The 16,358-nt window shown below is 38.9% G+C and overlaps 1 protein-coding gene across 10 annotated transcripts in view; it reads right to left on the minus strand.

Annotated features, from left to right (window-relative positions):
* PPFIBP2 (PPFIA binding protein 2) overlaps nt 1-16,358 on the minus strand; it is a 98,385-nt gene that overhangs the window by 68,966 nt on the left and 13,061 nt on the right. For 8 of the 10 annotated variants that reach the window (XM_032112946.1, XM_032112942.1, XM_032112941.1 and 5 more), the window contains exon 2: nt 6,926-7,023. In XM_032112946.1, the coding sequence (XP_031968837.1) occupies nt 6,926-6,992 (67 nt within the window). In that variant the 5' untranslated portion in view covers nt 6,993-7,023. Of the gene's footprint in view, nt 1-6,925; nt 7,024-10,148; nt 10,249-13,205; nt 13,231-16,358 lie in introns of those variants that run through there. The other 2 variants (XM_032112945.1, XM_032112944.1) reach the window with 2 other exon arrangements.

A 16,358-nucleotide genomic window follows, 5' to 3' on the forward strand; every position in this document is an offset into this window, starting at 1 on the left:
ATGTACTGAAAAACAGATCACATCATGCAAACTACAAAAGGACCTTTGTGTCGCAGATTTTCAGTCCCGTGGGGCTATGGCCATCATAGTTTATCTGCCTTTCTTTGCCACATGTTGTATCTGCAGCTATTTACATATCTGTTTCTTTTCAATCCTTTCTCAAAACTCACTACAAACAGCAATGACGTTTATTTGGTATAAATGAAAAGCATTTACTGCAGCTTGGTGAGCTGATATAGGCGTCTAGGACATGACAGTATTTTTGCTGTTTTATACTTAAAAAAACTGTCTCTTGTCAGAAATAAAGAATTCAAAGTAGCATATTTAAACAGTAAGTATTTTTCCATTTTGAACTAGTTTTAACTCCCATTTTTCAAGAAAACTTCTAATTTTGTTCTTTTGCTGGAAAGCCAGAAACACACGCAAGGGAAGCCAAAGACCTAACTGATCAGTAAATCAGCCTGACTTGGACCTTCAAAGGACAATTTTGCCTTATAAAAAACAATTTTAAACACCTATTTTTTTACGATAGTGAAGTATTTATAGGAAAGATGTTCTCAGTGCTTTCAGCTCTGTCACTTCTGTAGTACTGCCCTGTTTACAGAGGGAATCCATCAGTCCTTCAGACAAGATGAGGAGTATCCCCTCTCAATCCTGTGCTCAGAGCCCCACGATCTGTGAGAAAGTGAGAACAGGAAGCATGTTTGGCGTAAACAGTAGCCTAAACAGCTGTAGTGACCTCTTGCAAGGTTAAGCACTCAAAATTGAGGAAATTCCAAAGGTCAGGTTGCTCTGGCAACCCTGGGGAAGGAATCAGTGGCCAGTGCTACACATGCACAAAGCAGCGTGCAAGGTGCCCTGATTTTCACATGCTTTCAAAACACAGATCAGAACTGCACCTGGAAACTTATGCAAGGTCTCAACTTGAAGGCTACAGCACGTGTAAAAGCTTCAATAAATAGCTGGCTGTAGTAACAAATTGCTGTAATGGTTATTCAAGTGTGTACACTTGGAGAGGCTGCATCTTAGGTGGTGTTAACAAAATTATAAGCAAGGACACAGAGAGCTGACATGAAAAGTTATGAATTAAGTGAATAGAAAGACATTGAATTGCTATATTTTTAAATCTTTAAAATATTTTAATTGCTATAAATAGGTTATTGTTGACGTCTAAGGAATTTACTAATCTGCTTTTCTGAAGTCAAGTATCTGAAGACAAATGTCAGCACCTAAAACAAGTTTTAAGTGTTATAAAATAAAATCCCACAAATTATAAACCATAAATATTTGTGTTAAGCTTTTATATTTCCTCTTTTAATATCCTGGATGTTTAGAGGTCACACACAATTTTTATCTCTCCCTTTCCCCATCATTCTTGACACATAATTTTCTGGAACTGTTATGACAGGAGGTTACATATTTCTCTATCAAAGACCTCATTTCAAGTAATTTTCTATGTAATTTCCTTTTTCATATCTCTATTGCTATAAGATCTATGCATAAACACACTGTACTTAATGGTTAAAAAAGCCACTATGTAACTTCACAAATGCTCACCTTACTTAATGCACAGCAGTAACAAGATAAACAAGCGCTCTAGATATATTATTTATTTGGTTCAGAAAAAAACCCCTAAATCATTGACTGAAAAAGAACAGAAAATGAAAAGGAAATGCACTAATCATAACTGAAGCAAAGCCTTTTAACACAATTGTAATTTATTTAGAAGATGCAAGGAAAAAAAACCACTGCAATTGTTGTTGTCCAATTACACTGATCTACAATGAAGGAAACTGCTCAGTTTTTAAATTGTTCTGTTTTTTCATCATTGTTTTAACTACAGTCAGTTCAATGCTCTGAAGTGAAATTGTACAAAGATTCCTACTAGAATTAGAAAAAGTTATACACCTTTAGTGTAGAGACCAAATTCTGAATTTGAAAGTATTGTGAACCTTTAATAGGACTTAAGTGATAAAAATATAAAACCACCTGGAAGTGTACAAATTGACAAGTAAAAACAGAAGCTATTTTCTAGCCATTCTAGACAGGCACAACTGTGCCCAGCAGCTGCACATCACCCAGCATGTACTTCAAAAAAGACCCACCAGCACCTCCCCAGCACACACCACAGAAAAATAGGATTAATTTGTCTGGTCTGGACAATTTCAATCCCCCATGAAGCAGAACAGAAGTGTCCATCTTCTTCAGTTAAAGTGCTGTGAGACTGAATGAATCCTGTGATGACATGTGGCTATTCAAGGGTAAAGGATGAGGTCACCAGGAAATATTCTGTTCTCCTTTTATTTACGTAGGAACTCAGTGAAAACTTTATTCCACAAAACCCAAAATCCATCCAAAAGAGTTCAAATGACTGTCAGTATTTTTTTTTTGTCCACCCCTGCATTTAGAATCCAAGTTCTAATCACTTATTAGAGCTGATTTAGTAATCCCCACAAACAGGTCCTCCTTCAAATTCTGGCCAGTAGAGCCCATGAGGAAAATACGTTAAACTTGAACTAAAACCTTGCTCATCCTCTTAAGCACAACTTCCTCTGCAGGCCCCTTTGCCAGCAAGGCTGTGGAAGTGGTTGGGTTTCTAACACAGCAGCCACTGCCATGAACTGAACACCAACATTCTGTCAACTCAGGAGAAGGGAATTCAAACATGAATACTCCTTAGACAACTTCTGGCCCAACTTTTTAATTGGATTTAGCTTTTAATCTTTCTGTGCTAATACTGAAATATCAGTACAGACCCATGTGATAGCATATTTAACTTTCTCATTATTTTCCAGTAAGCAATAATTGCAGGAGCTCTGGTTAAAAGGAAACTCAATAATTACACTGATAACTTGGTGAATTTGAAGACACTCTGGAGCTGCAGCAGACTATTTTGTGACAGGAGTTTTTAGACCTTACAGTTAATAGTCACTAATCACAAAGAGAAATAATGGACTTACAAATTGATGACTGAGAGAAGCAGTTTGATATAAAATAATTGTAAAATAAAAACTGCATTAATTTATTAGGATATATTGCAAAGAAAAATAACCAAAATCTACAGTCCTATAAAGAAACACATTTTAATAAACAAGTAGAAGCTGAATAAAAGGAGAAGCAGTGACTTGGTGAAAGTTCAGAGGAAGCAATGCCAAAGTCACGCACCTCAAATAAAGAACGAGTAGACGGATCTGATATATGGTGCTCTCTTTAGAGGAAGCCTCTGTTTGGAGTGCAAGTCATTCCAGCTAATGGCTCAGTGATGTTCATTGACAATCACATTAGCCCTTTTTGCTATTTTAGTCAAATAAGGCTAATCATTTAGCGTGCCTAATTTATATAGCTATGAGGGCAGGTTATCAGTACAGATGTACCCGAGCATAAAAGACTTGGGAACACTGACCTATCTGTCAAATTGGATCAGGCCCAGTGAAATTCAATTTGTTAATCTTGCCTCACAATCCTGCCCTCATGCAGTCTAAGCACTAATACGTTTTGTGTTGTACTGAGAATGAGCACAGGCTACAGTGGGACTCCTTGGCTGGATTAATCAGAACCATGCATGAGAGATGTTACCTCTTGGAGCAAGGGATAGGAAAGGGAAGGCTGAAAGTGCAAATGTGTTAACAGTTGTAATATATATTTGCATATATCCAGTTCTTATCCTAAAGGACAAGGCCATAATCTAGTATTTTGATGATAATAAAGTGAATGAAAGAAATGAAGACTGTTTTCTCATTAAACAGAGAGGATGCTGGTATTGCATGTTAAGCTTCAAAAAGTTAAGCAACGTCAGATATACATGCCTGGATTTCTCAGTTCTCTAAAACGGGATTAACACTAATTGTGTGCCTAAAGACGAAGTTTCTGAGGCCAAGAGAAGCATGTGGCTCTCCTGGTACCCACTGAGGCCCCATTCCAAAAGAAGACATCTTTTTTATCAGCTACCTAAGTTTATATCAGTCATGAAGTTTAACCTTGGTCTTTGAATCCTGGCCATGTCCACAGAATCTGGATACACCAAATTGAAATAGCACAAGCTCTTAGCAGTCAATTTTTGCTGTTTCCAGCTGACTCTAAGAGCAGCTACATTTGTACAGATGATTTTTCCAATATTTGAAGCAATCTCAGTCCTGGTTTGTTTCAGTAAAGTCTTACAGTCATCCTTTCAAAGGGGTTTTCTACTTTATTTTTTCTCCCACCATGCAGGACAAGAAACCATTCCTGTTTTCCAGTCTCTGCCCAAATTGCATACAGAAGCTTACTGGATTGAATTAGGGAGAATCAAACTTGAATAATCATTCTGTTCCTCAATCTCAGACAAATTGGGATAATAGCTGTATCCAAGTACAGACTCCAGCAGATGTACTTGGTCCTTCAATCATACCAGAATATTGGAGAAATAGTTCTGGAACACACAGAACATTGCCTAGAGGAGAATGACAACACACTTAATCTGTCTTGAAAAGTTTTATCTATTCCTAGCAAAGAAAAATAATAAAGAAACAAGGTAAACAACCTTTCCAAACAATTGAGTTTTCACTAAGTAAAGCAATAAATCAATATGTTTCTTTATTAGTGCAGGTAGATATAACTCTGAAATCATATGGGAAACATTCAACTAACATCAATGAGGTTTGACAGATGCACTGTCTGGGAAATACTTTGTTTCTTCTCCCATTAGATATCTTTGCATAAGCCTGCTTTCCATGTCATACTGCCTATCAGTGGATTAGACTGAAAATGTAAGTAATGCAACGTCACAAGGTCAACTCTCTTGAAGAGGTTGCCAATCTTCTCGTGAGCTATCCATGCACTGTGGAAATAAACTCCACATGCCACAGGCATGCCTGAATCTTTTTAGTTTAGAGCTTGGTCACCATCACCACCACTGAACAGCTGTGATCAGCTGAGTTCCACTGAACAGTTCTTCCAGCATTTGCTTTGCCTCTCTGCATCACTGTTCTCCATCATCACAACAGCTAAGCGATGGGGGTAAATGTGATGTTGTTTGAAAGCCTGGCAAAATTTAATTCTATTCCTTGTTTGTCAAGATTAAACCCTGAAATGGCATGGCACAAGCAATCTGAAAAAGGAGCAGGAAAAAGAATAGTAAAAACAAACAAACAAAATGAAAGCAATCTTCTGGCCTCATTTTTTTTTTAGCACGAAACTTAGAAAAAAAAAAGGATTTTCTTAGGCAGTCATACATTGCCATTTAATCAGTTATGTCACATATTATGAGGCTATCTTTCCATACCATGAAAAAAACACCCAACACTAAACACCTACTGTCTTACCCGGCCTCACAACTGACAGGTCCTGGAAAAAAAAAAAAAAGGGTCAATTCTGAAAATCAATTTAAATAGAGTGACTCTCTTTTTATTCTCTTGATTTTTCTGAGGAGTGGAACCACCAGTGCATCCATGATACCCCACCCGTGTGTGCTGAGCTATGTATAAATCACCACAGAAAAGAGACACTGAGTTGCATTTGTGTGCAGGTGATTTCGGAGCACAGGTTCCATTGCATCCCAAGGCTTACAGTAGCTAAAAAAGAATTACAGGTCCCTAGTTTATGAACCATAGTTTGGGATTTGCTTTTCTTATTCTCTCCTTACACATCTGAGGGAAGTCCAGTGCTTCCCTATCTGTTAATGTGTTTTGTAAGGTGTGAAAAAATAACATCCCAATTAACTTCCATTGGTTAAAATCTTGTAAGAATAAGGTTTTGCATTCAGGAGAAGGAAATACATGTGTGATTTTTTCCTACTTGCCTAGAATTTGTTCCATCAGACTGAAAAGTTATTTCGATTATATCAATCCCATATTCATGTTTACAATTCTGTATATCTCAGCAGCCTGTTAAAGCTTGCACATTTAGAATAAAGTGAAGACTCTCGTGAGGATGCAAAAACCAAACAAACGAAGCCCTAGTGATTGTTCAAACTAAAAATCCTGGATAATGACTTCCAGCCTGGTCATGGCTAGTCTGATGGTGGCATTTAAAGCTCCGAATTAGTCTCTGGACATAAAGCTTCATTGGAAAAGCAGGAAGAAGATCAAGGAGCAGCACAACTGCAGTAACAAGAGGCTGATGTTATCGTCTTCATCACCAGGGAAGAAGGCTCAGCTTGGGTGTCACTACTTAGATTTATAAAGCTTTAGTGAATTCTTTCCCATTGTCCACAAGTGAGATCATGGCCCTACCCTGACACTCCTTTTAGGAGCGCCTACTGAACGGTGCATGAGCACAGACCCCAAGGCTACCAAGGCCTAACCACAGAAATTAACTTCTCTTCTGGGATGCTGTAATGGTGAGAGTGAATCTTTTAATTGCCTTGCCATGAGAGCACCAAAAGACAGCAAGTTCTTCTTGCATCATATGCCTTTCTAGTGGACAGAAGTGTGAAAAAAATTCACAGCTCCACTTCTGGATATAAAATTCAACAAAACATAGGCCATGAAGATAATTAATAGGCAAGCTGTTTGAAATAAATACATCATAATTAAAGAAATTAATGTAATTTTTATATATCTATATGTGCATGTGTTTGTAAAATGCAGTTATATATTATCCAACCAGCCAGAAGACTTGGTGAAAACTTTTTTTAAAGACACGTTGAAATAAAAAACTGACATATAAAATACGGAATGTTATCACATGGCTGAGGATGTGTTGAGGTTACCATATAGCATTAAAGCAAAGCTCCAGTATTCTCTTGCTCCAGTATTCACATCTGAGGGGAAATTGGTGGGGTTTCCTCCTTTATCTTACTTTCAGTTTTCTCCACAGAGTTTTAACCAGATTGTTAATAGTGACATCTGCATGTCAGAGAATTTGATAAATTGAGAATAATTATTAAAAAGTAAACCAGACAGTTAAATCTCAAGACAGTATGGTGAAAAACAAAGCATTATTGTACCTGCAATGATGTCATCCATCTGCTCCAAAGCTGCTTCCAGCATATGACTGGCATCAGAAGCCATCATCTGTAATTTCTTCAGATCTTTACTCTCTTGACTGAAAAGACAGAATAAACCACGTGCATTACACTAAATAACCTGATAGAAAATACATTTCACTGTCACATTATATATTATGCCACACAAACAGAAGTCCACACTACCAAAAACACAGCCTAGTAATAAGAAAACTAACAAAACTGTTCCTATTCTTGATAGATGACTTGGGTGTTCTGATTAATTTTTTGAAGTGATTTTACTAAAATGGTGAAATGCAAGTGAAAAAAACCCAAAGAATTTCAAGTACTGGAAGTCTGAGATTCCCCTGCTCATTATCCTTAACAATGGTTTCCTAGATTCAAAGTTCAGTGTATTTCAGCCTTTTCCTCTCTGGGGAAAAAAAGAAGATTGTCTAAGGTTCAATGAAGGAATGCAGACAGGGGCAAAACATGTCTAGCCTAAAAGCAGGAATCTGTAGGAGCTCTGCTTTGTGACTGTTGCCTTAAGAGTAAAGGTAATTCTGAAATAGTTTTTACTCCTCCTTTCTCTATCCCCATTCAATCTTTCCACCACATCTTTCATGACACTGAAAATACAATTCTTTCTGTTCAAATAACCAAAATGCCCCGGGTATGAAGTCTCTGAAGTTACTGCTGCTGCTTTAAAACAGGATTAAATACATTCATGCTACCATCTGACAATAAGGGTAACAACAACAAGAAAAATCTTCCAAAATGAGTCTCTGCTTGTGAGTTAGCGTTGCTGGACTCTAAGTCAAGTATCAGCTGCTGCTGCCAACAGATGACATTTCAAAGGAGAGAAGAATTTATGCAGTCCATTTCGCTGCCAGTGAAAATCCCCTCTGGAATAAGGCCCTTTTGCACATCACTTCATTGCTGAAGCATGAGACCAGTGCCCACACAGCGAGGAAACAGGGATTGTTCTTGCGCATGTGATTCGCAGAGCTCTAACACACAACTCAAAGCACTCACAAAGCCCACAAAGGGTCACAGTATTTTGATTTCTTTTCCATGAAGGCTGCAATTCAGTCTTTTGACATTCAGTCTTCTTATACAGCAAGTTTTAAGAGCTGTGATTAAAAACTGTTCAATTTTAACAGCTTTGTAAGCACCACAAAAGACACCTGTCTGACTACGGACAGAGATATCCTTCAAATAACTCAAATTGTGGCTAAGTGTATAGGAAATGGGCCTATGTTTGTGGGGCCTATTATTCCAATGCTGCTGAAATGCCACTAATCTGTGTTTATCATGGGATTACATGTGCTAAGAATTCAAGTAGCTCGAATATAAATAAATATTACAGTGAAAATTTGTACTATCAAATCAAAATTATTTTCTTCTCTTGAAAACGAAGAATCCTGAGACACAGGCTTTTCTCCGTGGTGCTGGGGAAACATACACAAAGAAAGCTAATTTGTTAATAAAACCTCTGTATTATCAGCATCCTATGTTCATTCAGGTTAACATGTATCACCCCACTATCTAGAGAGACAGATGCAGGAATGAGTCAGAAACTGCAATGTTCTAATTTGAACTCTGCCTTTTATAGCCTGTCACAGTGGGTAAGCCACAATTTAACTCCAGATCACATTGATCTGAAGAGCAATGTGAGAATGCCTCATCTTTAGTGTCGCCCAAAGCCAAGATTAATGGAAATGAATGGGTGGTTTTGGTCCCTCCGTTTTTGTCAACATAATCTTTTAAGTACGAACAATGCTAAATTTAACCAAAGTACATGTCACCCAAATATTTCATTTATTGGTAAGGAAATAACATAAATTGTGCTCGGAATAATCTGGAAAGTCATTAAGTCAGATGATATAAACTTAAAATTTCAGAGTGCTTTCTTTTACACGTGAACTTTACAGACACTCCCTCTGATCCTGCTGCTTCCATTTGCTGGGTTTTGGGAGATTTCCATCTTCTGTTGCCACATTACAGGCCACCAAAGACTTCTCAGCTGCAATGATCCTCCTTCCTCGCAGTATTTCCTCTAGCTCAAAGCAGCCATACCACGGGTAATAATCACCTCAGTGACAGGAAATCCACCTACAGCAAAGAGCTGCCAGAGAGGCACTGGGGCTTCCTCGCCGCTGTGGCTACCAGCCGCTCCCCCAGAAATGCATGGCCACCAGCTGTGTTGGGAAATCAGGGCAGCAGATTTCTGGCTCAGAGTTAGAAGAGAGTAAAAGAATGAAAAATGCTAAATATAGTACAGAGTTTCTATTTCTAGGTTGCACTCCATGCTCTTGTTAGTGATGACAGCTACTGCTCCGTGGGCTGGAGCAGCAGTACATGGCTGCTCAAACAAGAAATGCAGGACTACATTTCTTCTTACCATCTGATATAGTATTTCATCACCTCAAGTGACAAAGGGACAGAAAATGCTGATACACAACATTACAAACTTGAAAATTCAGTTATAGAAAAACCTCCCATCAAAGCCTTGGCAAAACCCAGAAAGTTTTGCTGAAAAACTTCACCAGAAGAAAGTCTCCTATCTCTTCCTGGCCTCCAGAGCCAGCCTGTTTTCTCACCTGTGCTCACCGTGTATTTGCTGCCTAACTGCATTAAGCTATAGCAAAACCTGCTGATCAAACAACGATTTATTAATAAAAGCAATGTTCTTTGCTCCAGAGAGATAATGTAATATTACTTGCTTGACATCTTTTTCTAGACAGACCTGTTGCTTGCGCTCCAGGCAAGTCTTACTTTCCCAGACACTCCCTTCTTACAGTTTGGCTGTTCTGAGCAGTATTATGAAAATAGCTTGTTAGATCTCCTGGGCTTTCAGCTACCATTTCTGATCTAATTCTATAGAAATATCTTCGACTATGGGTTCTTTTTAAAATATTATTAAATAACAAGACAACTGTATCAATCCCTCAAACAGGATCCATCTATTTGCTGGCAATTACAATTCCTTCCATAGTTTTCATTTCTGAATGACCTCAATGGATGCAAAACACCATGACTTACTTACTTATGTAAATATATACATGTATTTTAAAAAACCCAAGTTTTTTCAGCTTTGGTAACAAAGCCGAACAAAAGCTACCTCTAACATTACAGTACAAGCTTTAATATTAGCAAATTCTAACCTTCAGGACTTAGTAGATTAATTCATATGCCAGCAAAACACAAGAACCAGGCTACTCACCTTTTCAGGTCTCTAGGAGGACAAGAATTTACTTTTTTTCCCTGATCAGTAAAAATTCCTCGCTATTAATAGCTGAAGTTTTACTGTTAAGCAGACATAAGTCTAAATTATTATCATCCCTTCTAAGCCACGCGCTCATACTAATTTAGAGCCCTGCCCACAGAGATATTGCAAACCTGTTTGTTGTAATTGCCAAAATAATGAGATCTTCCAGGAAGTGCAGACAGAGCAAACTGGTCTGAATCCCTGAAATTTATTTTTCTAAGCTAGTTTTACACTATAACTCCTAATCTGAGATTTGCATTTCAAATAAAATGAAAAATCCCTGGTAGAGCTATTGTGCTCAGAGAGCCAGTATCCCTTGCAAATTTCTTAACCTACATTCTGTATGTAAAACTACAACTTACTGTGTCCAAAAGAAACGTAATATTTAACAGACATTTCACTATGAGCAAGATGTTCTTCAGAATTATGAAAACCCTTAATTAAATTTGAATCTTTCATGGCTGGCTTGAACCAGCAGCTACCCAGAGATAAGAATATGAACAATATGAATTTAGGCAACTCAGACGTTTTCCCAAGGTTTCTCATAATAAAGAGGTTACCAAGTTTATCAATTAAGTGGGGTGTGGTTTTTGACAAACTCCAGAAATCCAGCTCCTGTGTGTGGCGTACAAACTCATCTTACATTTAGCAGACGCATGTAACAATTAACTACCACCACCTTTTTTTCCTGGGATGATAAATACATGTCTGTAAACTGTTTAAATATTCAGATTCAAGTACTACCTTGCTCTGTACATAATGGCATAATGAAATATCAAGTGCCTTGGATAAACCTCTGAAGTCCTCCAAGCTCTCCTCCAGCTGCAAGATGACTGCTGCCCTGGAATGCAGATCTGTGCCCAACTTCCACCCTCTCTCTTTCCCACCTGTCTTTTCCCCCAGCCACACTGTGCAGCATCCAGCCACCCCACAGGAGCACAGCCACTGATCCATCCCTCCACCTCATGGCACCATCAGCTACACAATTATAAATACACAGGTGGATCCTGGCCTTTCAGAGACTGCCGTAACTCTCTAATTAAGATAATCCTTAGTCCTAACTAACAATCCAGGGAATAACTTCTGATGATCACTAGAATGACTGCCTAAGGAATGCTACTTATGCAGGATCCTCCAGGGCTATCCAGCCAGAAATCCTATTTATCTGACAGCTGAGAGAGTTGGGGTTGCTCAGCCTGGAGGAGAGAAGGCTTCAGGGAGATCTTCCAGCAACTTCCCAGTGCCGAAAGGGGTTACAAGAGAGCTGGAGAGGGACTTTTCACAAGGGCAGTAGCAACAGAAAAATGGGTAATGGTCTTAAGCTGAAGGAGGGCAGGTTTAGATTTAGTATCAGGAATAAATTCTTTCCTGTGAGGGTGGTGAGGCCCTGGCACAGGCTGCCCAGAGAAGCTGGGGCTGCCCCATCCCTGGAAGTGTCCAAGGCCAGGTTGGATGAGGCCCTGAGCAACCTGGGATAGTGACAGGTATCCCTGCCCATGGCAGAAGGGGTGGAACCAGATGACTTTTGTGGTCCTTTTCACCATTCTATGGTTCTAGTTTAAATTTCATTTATTTCCTAATACAGACACTACTTGCTCTATTTCCCCTTCGTATAATTCTGGAATTGGCTGAAAGGCAAAAAACATCTTCTTTCATTGACTAACCATTATGAAATAAGTAAAATCCAGACTATTCAGAGGGCTTTAGGATTAGCTAGAACAGGAATTAAACCGTATTTCTTTTCAACTGGAAAGTGTAAAGTGTCCACACTAAGGCAGAATGGGTAGCTCGGAAGAGGAATATAGATTATTCAAAGACCTGATAGTGAATTACTTCAGGTAGGTGGTAGAACTGCTAAAGTCTCTATTCAACAAATTGCTGGGGGTCCTCATGAGAGGGGATATCCTTAAGTGAAGCACAGCATTAGTACAACATGATGAAAACAAGCTGGCTAAATCAGCTAAAGCAGCTGGGTGTTACCCTGGCACTGTAAAACCACCACGTTTCTGTGCTACTGATCAAAGTCAGAGCGACAAGCAACAAGAACTATGATGCTTTTAAACATAATATGCTAAATAATTTGATTTAAAATATGAAGGGAACTGAACATAGTTAAATGCAGTGCATTATGAAGTGGCAAAGTCAAACGACTCTTTTCAAAAATAAATCGAATTTGCTAATACACGTCTGAATTTCAATTTTGGTGGAACAGAGGGTGAAGGAAAAAAGAAAGCCCCCTTTAAAAAATGCTAAATCTGACTGATACCTAGATGCTTTAGAACACAAATCACCTCATAGCAACTCCTCCACGGGCCTAATGGATATTAAGTTACAGTTCCTACTGGTACCATAACCAAATTTCCTGACTCATGTTTGCACAAAGTCTCATCCTTACATATAAAAGCTGACGCTGACAGAATGGCATGTGCAAAGTGAGCTCTCTTCAGCTCCTCTCTGTAACACTTCCAGCAACTGCAGGGAGCCCTTCATGCCTCAATGTTGCTTTAAACTTTGTTCATAAAAGCTTAAAAAAGCCCTTCATAATTTGATTTTATATTGTTATCAGATATATGAAGTTTTCTGTGTTATACACGGTATAAAGGAAAAATGTTCTAGCTTCTGACTTTGCAAATCTTAAAACCAAAGTTGCATTGTTACTGTACTAAGTGCAAAAATTCTAATTATTTTAGTTCACTTGTCTGTCATCTAACTAGTTCCAGCTGCTAACTAGTTAAAATTAAAAGAAAAAAAAGAGCAACAAGGTGAATAAATGTCTTGGTTTTAAACTTAGACTGAACAAAGCAGTACCTGGTAAAATACATGAGAGGAAACTTTCTGAGCAAAAATATGAACATTTCTGTTCTTAAAATAAACACATACAAAAGTCAGATTTGGTATTGCAATTCACATCTAGTTCAGAGAGTTTTATAACTGAGAAAAGTTAGATCCTCAAAATTTTAACATTTAAAATAAACTGTGCTTTTTATTTGCCTTCCAATCTTAGGTACTCACTGCCCTCAAGGTCACGGCTCCAAATTTTCTTCCATGAAGGTCAACGTTTCAGTGGGATCTTTGAAGTTACTTAACTCCAGCTCCAGTGCCTGGGAAAGTGCTCACACCACACCTTCCCCCCACCCCCACCTCGTGAAAGTAAATTCATGCTCTGGTAAATTGAAAGGTGAGGAGTTATAATAAAAGTAAACACAGAATTCATGCACAAATTAACTCTGCCCTAGAGTAAAGCAGAGGAGAAACCCTTGAAAGAAATTGAGAGAGATTAGGTAGATGTGATAAGCAAAATTTTCAAAGCTGGGCTCTGTAAAACTCCTGAAAATTTCGACAAACTATACTGCTGGAAAAAAAAAACACTCTAAGCCTGGAGAATTACAAATAACATTTCCCCTCCCCTGCAAGGAAAGGCTGAGAGAATTGGGTTTGTTCAGCCTGGAGAAGAGAGGGCTTCAGGGAGACCTTCCAGCACCTGAAGGGAGCCCACCTGAGAGATGGAGAGGGACTTCTTACAAGGGCTTGGAGTGACAGGACAGCGGGGAATGGCTTCAAACAGAAAGAGAGTAGGTTTAGATTGGATATATACAGAAGAAACTCTTCCCTGTGAAGGTGGTGAGGCCCTGGCACAGCTTGCCCAGAGAAGATGTGGATGTTCCAACCCTGGAAATGTTCAAGGTCAGTCTGGATGGGGCTCTGAGCAACCTAGTCTAACAGAAGGTGTTCCTGCCCATGGCAGAGGGGATAGAACTGGATGATCTTTATAGTCCCAACCCAAACCACTCTAGGATTCTGTGATTCTTTACCATTATGATACAGAACCAACTCAGCAGAACGAGCACTCCTAATAACTTACTCCATTAATCTAATTCCACGTGTACTAATCCCACCAGGGATACAGAAGTGTACATAAGCACTGTGAAACAGACATTTTGCATTGAATTCTGCAGGTATCGTGTGGCCATTCTGCTTCAGTATCACTTGGAATATTAGTGTGAAAGTGCAAGCTACTTCACTGAAGGAGGTCAGTGCTAACACAGGGCCAGAAGATCTTTTATCTCAAAGCAAATGCAAGGAGGTCCAATTTTCAAATCTTCTCAACTTCTTCCATTCCTTGACGCACACAGAGGATCATTGTAAAGATCAGCTGCCTTGCCAACAAAGAGCAAACACTCCTCAGGCAACTGGCAGAGTTTGTAGAGCCCATGCAGCCTTTGGAATGCTATGGGAAGCGTTCAAGGCACAGGGTATTTCTGATTTTTAGAAAAATGCCGCAAAAGAATCACATGATGGAAGAGGTGAAGGTGTGAATGTTTCCATGCAGAGTAAAAGCCACAAATCTTTACAGAAATAACTCACTTTGGAGATTTAGAAGAGTGGAGAGGACTAAATGCTCCTCAACACGGGCAGACACTGGAATAGGTGAGGATCAGTGAAGGAACCGGCCCCCAGTGGATACTGAGGTAGCCAAGATGTGCTTATCTGCAGCAGAACCTCAGAACAAAGAGCAGGGTTGATGACCTAGAAAACTGATTTTCTGCAATCAAAAGAGGCAATTCTCATCCACATTTCTAAGGTAAAAAACCTGAGGTCAGGGTTAGACTGCACAGAGAAACAACAGACACAATGAAGGAAAATATTTCTTACGAGTATTTCTTATTACAACACTATCTACTCATGGGTTACTCTGACTATAAAGCTCTGTTCTGAATTTGCCTCAACTTTACAAATGTGATATGAAGGCTCTCATGAAGTCTAAACTCAGCTTTAGACATAAAGGCTTAAAAACGTATACTAAAAAGTCAACTTTTTGACTTTGCAAAATTTATTTTCATATCAGTATTTTTCCCCCTTTGAAACATTCTGTTCAGCAATTTATAAATAATAGGAAAAATCACTAGGCTGGTTTAATATTACCCAACCTGCATCTGTGGCTACAAATATGCTGAATTTATACTAACAGGAACTGGCAGTATCAAGTACTTCTGTATAAATTGAAGCTTCAGTAGCTATTTTGAGGAAAGTGTCTGTGGGAAACAAAGAAAAGAAAAACATACTTGTGCTAGAAACAGCAAATTCAACAAAATCGAATCCGCTTGGATTAAAAGCGCTGAACTGGGAACAGCAAATGGATCACTATGAAAAGCACCACATCTCACATGACTCAACACATCAACAAAAATATAAATTTTAACAGCTGTGTCAGTTTAATGCCTGTGCTTATAAACAAAACATTATTCTATAGATTGCTTCCTGAGGATTATTGAAAATATCTTTGGAAAAAAGCCACTTTCAAGCTTTTCCTCTTTCTCTGCCTAAAGAATAGGTCTAACTGTTGTCCCCAAATAGGTTATTTCACCTGGTGTGCAAGAGACCAATCTACACACAGTGCAGAGTTGCATCAGTTGCTGAGTTGGCTTTGTTACTTTCTTCCGTATCTTGGGAATTCTGCCAAAAGTCCCTGTGGCCTGTAAATTCTGCATTCTTTGTGCCGACCATCAGTGGTACATCCTTCTCCCCAAGCTCTGTTAAGTTCCCCCTAGGTCTGAGACCACTGATCATGTCAAGCCCAAAACTTTAACAAGACAATTCTGCTGACAAGTAATTCATCATTACAATACCTGGACATCATAACCACAAGGCAAAAATTCTTCGTGGCGAGTTAGACCTTGATTTAAAAAAACCGTATTTTTTTGATTTTGCTCCTCCATTATTCAGAATGTGACACACCTCACTCCCTGCAGGACTGGCTAACACTAAGGAAGTGTCTATATCAAACACTGTGCCACAGCTGAATTTCAAATCACAGCCTTCTGTCATAATTGCTTCCCATACTTCACGGAGTTACAGAGTTTTCTAATTTTGAAAAAAAAAAGCATTATACAGAGAGGTAATGCTGCAAGACAGAACAGGAACTGGACATCCAAGAGCAACATTCAATATTTTTAAGAGTCACAGAGGTGAGAGAAGCATATAACATCCCCCAGCTGAAGAAACATTATTATGGGTGGCAAGAAGAACGCAACACCCTTTATCCTTGTTTTTCCAGTGAATCCAAGGAGAAGAATGAACACCAAGATGCCTAGAGACAGATTAGGCATGCACTGAAACCAGAAGCTGGCTTTAGAGGGAACATGGAGCAGCCCACAATGAGTCTGT

This window comes from Corvus moneduloides, chromosome 6, assembly GCF_009650955.1.
Source record: "Corvus moneduloides isolate bCorMon1 chromosome 6, bCorMon1.pri, whole genome shotgun sequence".
NCBI lineage: Eukaryota > Metazoa > Chordata > Aves > Passeriformes > Corvidae > Corvus > Corvus moneduloides.